The sequence below is a fragment of the Salvelinus fontinalis genome, chromosome 25, assembly GCF_029448725.1.
Source record: "Salvelinus fontinalis isolate EN_2023a chromosome 25, ASM2944872v1, whole genome shotgun sequence".
NCBI classification, from domain to species: domain Eukaryota; kingdom Metazoa; phylum Chordata; class Actinopteri; order Salmoniformes; family Salmonidae; genus Salvelinus; species Salvelinus fontinalis.
The window spans coordinates 26,490,146-26,497,191 of record NC_074689.1 but is presented as its reverse complement, the minus strand read 5'-3'; the positions used below and the strand labels follow the sequence as shown (position 1 = coordinate 26,497,191).

At 50.2% G+C, this 7,046-nt stretch overlaps 1 protein-coding gene across 1 annotated transcript; it reads left to right on the top strand.

Moving 5' to 3' along the window:
- The first annotated feature begins 3,660 nt into the window (after positions 1 to 3,660).
- On the top strand, positions 3,661 to 5,475 carry LOC129823333 (uncharacterized). The gene has a single exon (XM_055882260.1). The coding sequence runs from the start codon at positions 3,661 to 3,663 to the stop codon at positions 5,473 to 5,475; it is 1,815 nt and encodes a 604-aa protein (XP_055738235.1).
- The last annotated feature ends 1,571 nt before the right edge of the window (positions 5,476 to 7,046 follow it).

Below are 7,046 nucleotides of genomic sequence, written 5' to 3'. Positions count from 1 at the left end.
ACACACACCCCCCTCCACCGACCCCTCCCCCCAACCCCACACACACAGTATACACTTAAACACTCCCACACCCACAACACACCCCTCAAACGACCCCCCCTCCCCCACGCCCACCCTCACACACACACACACACACACACACACTCTCACTAAGTAGCAGTAGCTCCCGCACACAGCGGGAGTGCCCAGCGTTGGGTTCGCCGCGTCACTGTGTTTAATTTGCTCTGCTTCTCCATTAACCACACGCAAAACACTCAGCACCCTAAAAAGATCTGACGAGCGACGTGGTAAGAGCACGGCCCCATGACCGTTATTCAATCATCACACAGCCTTCCAGACGTGCTAGCTGTCAGCGACTCCAACACCAATAAATAAGAGTGGCCAGGCCAGGGGCCGACACACATAGTTCCATGTAGATAGTGTTCACATAGTTGTACTCACTAATATAAACATAGCCTTCTAATTGTGGGCATACCTGTACTATTAATTGTGAAATGTATTCATTATTTGTATTGTTTTGTATTACTAGGTATTATTGGCACACTGTTGGAGCTAGAAATACAAGCTTCTCACTGCACCCACTTTAACATCTGCTAATCGGTGTATGCTACCAGTAAACTTTGATTTCAATATGACCTAAACACACACACACACACACACACACACACACACACACACACACACACACACACACACACACACACACACACACACACACACACACACACACACACACACACACACACACACACACACACACACACACACACACACACACACACACACACACATTTACAAACACGCACATGTTCTTACACACACATGTAAGCTGCACTCACAGTAGATGGAACATTCACTTCAAAAGAATAGCTCACATTCAAAAAGGTATGACACACACAGTCAGAAGTTCACACTAAAACACCTACAGTACAGGTTTATCTCCACCCACACCATCTACCACTCACATGTAACCTACACGTGTAACCTACACATGTAACCTACACGTGTAACCTACACAGAGAACCGTTGATTACTTTGGAACATTGAGCTTTTTAAATGCTACTGTTGCTTATTTTAGTTGAATGTACAGCTACACTTGAAGAAGTCTAAAGGATTAGTCTGCTATTCAACACGTGGTTAAAATCACTTTTTTTTTACTACTACCTTTAGGGCACTACCTTTAGTGCACTACCTTTAGGGCACTACCTTTAGGGCATTACCTTTAGGGCACTACCTTTAGGGCACTACCTTTAGTGCACTACCTTTAGGGCACTACCTTTAGGGCACTACCTTTAGTGCACTACCTTTAGTGCACTACCTTTAGGGCATTACCTTTAGGGCACTACCTTTAGTGCACTATCTTTAGGGCACTACCTTTAGGGCACTACCTTTAGGGCACTACCTTTAGGGCATTACCTTTAGGGCACTACCTTTAGGGCACTACCTTTAGGGCACTACCTTTAGGGCACTACCTTTAGTGCAATATATAGTAGGGTGCCCTTTCAGACAGACTAATAGGCTAGTAATCACAGGTAGGGGGTAATGACAGTCTTTAGGTATATGCATACTGTCTGTCTGATGAGTCTAGCAGTATGACCAAACACGATTACTAACACAATCCGAGTCTACCATTCCTCTATATGGGCTGACACACAGGTGTGTGGGAGAGACAGAAGGGGGGGAGCGTCGAGGAGTGTGTGTGTGTGTGTATGTGTGTGTGGGGAGAGATGGGGGGCGGGGGGAATCGGGGGAGTGTCGAGGAGTGTGTGTGTGTGTGTATGTGTGTGTGGGGAGAGATGGGGGGCGGGGGGAGTCGGGGGGGAGCCGAGGAGTGTGTGAGTGTCAGAGAGAGAGAGAGAGAGAGAGAGAGAGAGAGAGAGAGAGAGAGAGAGAGAGAGAGACAGAGACAGAGAGACAGAGAGAGAGAGAGAGAGAGAGAGACATATTCACCTTGGTGTGCCGTGCAGTGTTCTTGTTAGTGTGGGAAGATTCCTTGGTTGCCCGGTTTGATTAAGTGATCTGTCGGCCTGCTCATTGATTTACCTCTCCCAGGGTGAGAAGCAGAGACAGGTATGAGGCAGACTTACCTCCAGATTGTTCGTGGCAGGTGGTGACAAGCTGAAAAATGTTTTCCACGCCTATTTTTTTTCTTACCGGGTAAATGTTTTGCGCAACACATGAGATTGAACATCAGTTGGGAGCAACAGATATCCTGAGTGATCTTCAGCTACACTAGGATCTGTTTTCAACTCTCTGTGTTCCACACGCCACTCAACTCACACTGTAATACGCCACATCGCATCATCACAGAGGCAGGGATCGGATCCTGCTGAGGTGTCTGTCTGTGTGTCTGTCTGCCTACGTACATGCATACTCTATATGACTGTGTCAGTCAGTCACTCTGTCTGTCTGTCTGCCTGTGTGCGTCTGTGTGTGTCTGTCTGTCTGAGTTGATCTGTATGAGTACTTAAGTGTACTGTACTGTGTCAGTGCTGGATGCCCCTGAGTGAAACAGGCCTGAATGTGTTTTCCTGTCTGGAGGCACATGTTTTCAGACAGTGGCTTTCCCCTCACCTTGAGTCATTCAGCAGCACTGCAGCTGCCTCACCAGTGGCACCACTTCCTGTTGAGCAGAAACAAATGCTGACCAGGTAACCACGGAGAGGAGATAGCAAACAACTACACCAACAACAAACAACTAAGCCCTGAGAGGACGACAGGAAAAGGGTAGGGCTGTAGGCCTTTCCTGCAGCCAATGACCCTCGTTGGCCTCATGGGTGGAATGTTATTGATATTTCTCATAATTTCCAGTGTTATATTTCAGTCATCTGTGATGTATATAACGTGTACTATTGGGATGCAAACTCAACATTTTATAAATATAAACTCTTAATAACCTTTTGCTGCAGTGGTCTAAATCAGGGGTACACAGAGTGTTTCTAGCTAGTCTTAATAAAATCTACTGTGTGAGTTGTGAGATGTCTACTTTTGTTTTAATGATATTAGATTTGTTTAAGACTAGCAAGAAACACACTGTGTGCCCCTGATTTAGACTACTGCAGTAAAAGGTTATTAAGAAGTGTCCCTCATTACATAAGTAACTTGAATCTATTCAATGAATAAAGGTATGGAACCTGAATAATGTATACGACTAAATTGAAGACCTTGAACACACACACACACACACACACACACACACACACACACACACACACACACACACACACACACACACACACACACACACACACACACACACACACACACGCACACGCACACACGCTGGCACCCCTACTCCATCACGCTGGCACCCCCACTCCATCACGCTGGCACTCCCCACTCCATCACGCTGGCACTCCCCACTCCATCACGCTGGCACCCCTACTCCATCACGCTGGCACCCACACTCCATCACGCTGGCACTCCCCACTCCATCACACTAACACCCCCACTCCATCACGCTGGCACCCCCACTCCATCACACTGGCATCCCCTACTCCATCACGCTGGCATCCCCTACTCCATCAGGCTGGCACCCCCACTCCATCACGCTGGCACTCCCCACTCCATCACGCTGGCAACCCCAATCCATCACGCTGGCAACCCCACTCCATCACGCTGGCACTCCCTACTCCATCACACTAGCACCCCCACTCCATCATGCTGGCACCCCCAATCCATCACACTGGCATCCTCACTCCATCACGCTGGCAACCCCACTCCATCACACTGGCACCCCCACTCCATCACACTGGCAACCCCACTCCATCACACTGGCACCCCCAGTCCATCCCGCTGGCACCCCCACTCCATCACACTGGCACCCCCACTCCATCACACTGGCACCCCCACTCCATCACGCTGGCAACCCCAATCCATCACGCTGGCACCCCTACTCCATCACGCTGGCACTCCCTACTCCATCACGCTGGCACTCCCCACTCCATCACGCTGGCACCCCTACTCCATCACGCTGGCACCCCCACTCCATCACGCTGGCACTCCCTACTCCATCACGCTGGCACTCCCCACTCCATCACGCTGGCACCCCTACTCCATCACGCTGGCACCCCCACTCCATCACGCTGGCACTCCCCACTCCATCACACTAACACCCCCACTCCATCACGCTGGCACCCCCACTCCATCACACTGGCATCCCCTACTCCATCACGCTGGCAACCCCACTCCATCACGCTGGCACCCCCACTCCATCACGCTGGCACCCCCACTCCATCACGCTGGCACCCCCACTCCATCACGCTGGCACTCCCACTCCATCACGCTGGCACCCCCACTCCATCACGCTGGCACTCCCTCTCCATCACGCTGGCAACCCCAATCCATCACGCTGGCACTCCCTACTCCATCACGCTGGCAACCCCACTCTATCACGCTGGAACTCCCTACTCCATCACGCTGGCAACCCCAATCCATCACGCTGGCAACCCCACTCCATCACGCTGGCACTCCCTACTCCATCACGCTGGCACCCCCACTCCATCACACTGGCACCCCCACTCCATCACACTGGCACCCTCACTCCATCACGCTGGCAACCCCACTCCATCACGCTGGCACTCCCTACTCCATCACGCTGGCACCCCCACTCCATCACGCTGGCACCCCCACTCCATCACGCTGGCACTCCCTCTCCATCACGCTGGCAACCCCAATCCATCACGCTGGCACTCCCTACTCCATCACGCTGGCAACCCCACTCTATCACGCTGGAACTCCCTACTCCATCACGCTGGCAACCCCAATCCATCACGCTGGCAACCCCACTCCATCACGCTGGCACTCCCTACTCCATCACGCTGGCACCCCCACTCCATCACACTGGCACCCCCACTCCATCACACTGGCACCCTCACTCCATCACGCTGGCAACCCCACTCCATCACACTGGCACCCCCACTCCATCACGCTGGCACTCCCTACTCCATCACGCTGGCACCCCCACTCCATCACACTGGCACCCCCATTCCATCACGCTGGCACCCCCACTCCATCACACTGGCACCCCCACTCCATCACGCTGGCACCCCCACTCCATCACACTGGCATCCCCTACTCCATCACGCTGGCAACCCCACTCCATCATGCTGGCACTCCCTACTCCATCACGCTGGCACCCCCACTCCATCACGCTGGCACCCCCACTCCATCACACTGGCATCCCCTACTCCATCACGCTGGCAACCCCACTCCATCATGCTGGCACTCCCTTCTCCATCACGCTGGCACCCCCCTCCATCACGCTGGCAACCCCACTCCATCACGCTGGCACTCCCTACTCCATCACGCTGGCAACCCCACTCCATCACGCTGGCACTCCCTACTCCATCACGCTGGCAACCCCACTCCATCACGCTGGCACTCCCTACTCCATCACGCTGGCACCCTCACTCCATCACGCTGGCAACCCCACTCCATCACGCTGGAACCCCCTACTCCATCATGCCGCGCTGATCAAACCTCCTTCACATCTTTAAACATTCAATCACTGTCTTTAGCCTGACCACAGACATACAGATAGACAGACAGGTAGAGCACTCATGTAGAAATGTCAGGTTCTACTTTCTCCAATCACTAACCTGACATTACACCTACAGTTGAAGTCGGAAGTTTACATACACCTAAGCCAAATACATTGAAACTCAGTTTTTCACAATTCCTGACATTTAGTCCTGGTAAAAATTGCCTATCTTAAGTCAGTTAGGATCACCACTTTATTTTAAGAATGTGAAATGTCTGAATAATATTAGAGAGAATTATTTATTTCATCACATTCCCAGTGGGTTAGAAGATTACATACACTCAATTAGTATTTGGTAGCATTGCCTTTAAATGGTTTAACTTGGGTCAAACGTTTTGGGTAGCCTTCCACAAGGTTCCCACAATAAGTTGGGTGAATTTTGGCCCATTCCTTCTGACAGAGGTGATGTCAGGTTTGTACCTCCTTGCTCCTTGGATTGAGGTCAAGGCTTTGTGATTGCCAATACCTTGACTTTGTTGTCCTTAAGCCATTTTGCCACAACTTTAGAGGTATGCTTGGGGTCATTGTCCATTTGGAAGACCCATTTGCGACCAAGCTTTAACTTCCTGAGATGTTGCTTCAATATGTCCACATAATTTTCCTCCCTCATGATGCCAACTATTTTGTGAAATGCACCAGTTCCTCCTGCAGCAAAGCATCCCCACAACATGATGCTACTACCCCCGTGCTTCACGGTTGGGATGGTGTTCTTCGGCTTGCAAGACTCCCCCCTTTTCCTCCAAACATAAGGACGGCCATTATGGCCAAACAGTTCTATTTTTGCTTCACCAGACCAGAGTACATTTATCCAAAAAGTATGATCTTTGTCCCCATGTGCAGTTGCAAACCGTAGTCTGGCTTTTTTATGGCGGTTTTGGAGCAGTGGCTTCGTCCTTGCTGAGCGGCCTTTCAGGTTATGTTGATATTGGACTTGTTTTACTGTGGATATACCGGAGATACTTTTGTACCTGTTTCCTCCAGCATCTTCACATGGACCTTTGCTGTTGTTCTGGGATTGATTTGCACTTTTCGCACCAAAGTACGTTCATCTCTAGGAGACAGAACGCATCTCCTTGCTGAACGGTATGACGGCTACATGGTCCCATAGTGTTTATACTTGCGTACTATTGTTTGTACAGATGAACGTGGTACCTTCAGGCGTTTGTAAATTGCTCCCAAGGATGAACCAGACTTGTGGAGGTCCACAATTGTTTTTCTAAGGTCTTGGCTGATTTTGTTTGATTTTTCCATTATGTCAAGCAAAGAGGCACTGAGTTTGAAGGTAGGCCTTGAAATACATCCACAGTAACACCTTCAATTGACTCAAGATACGTCAATTAGCCTTTCAGAAGCTTCTAAAGCAATGACATAATTTTCTGGAATTTTCCAAGCTGTTTAAAGGCACAGTCAACCTAGTGTATGTAAACTTCTGACCCACTGAAGTTGCGATACAGTGAATTACAAGTGAAATAATCTGTCTGTAAACAACTGTTGGAAAAATTAC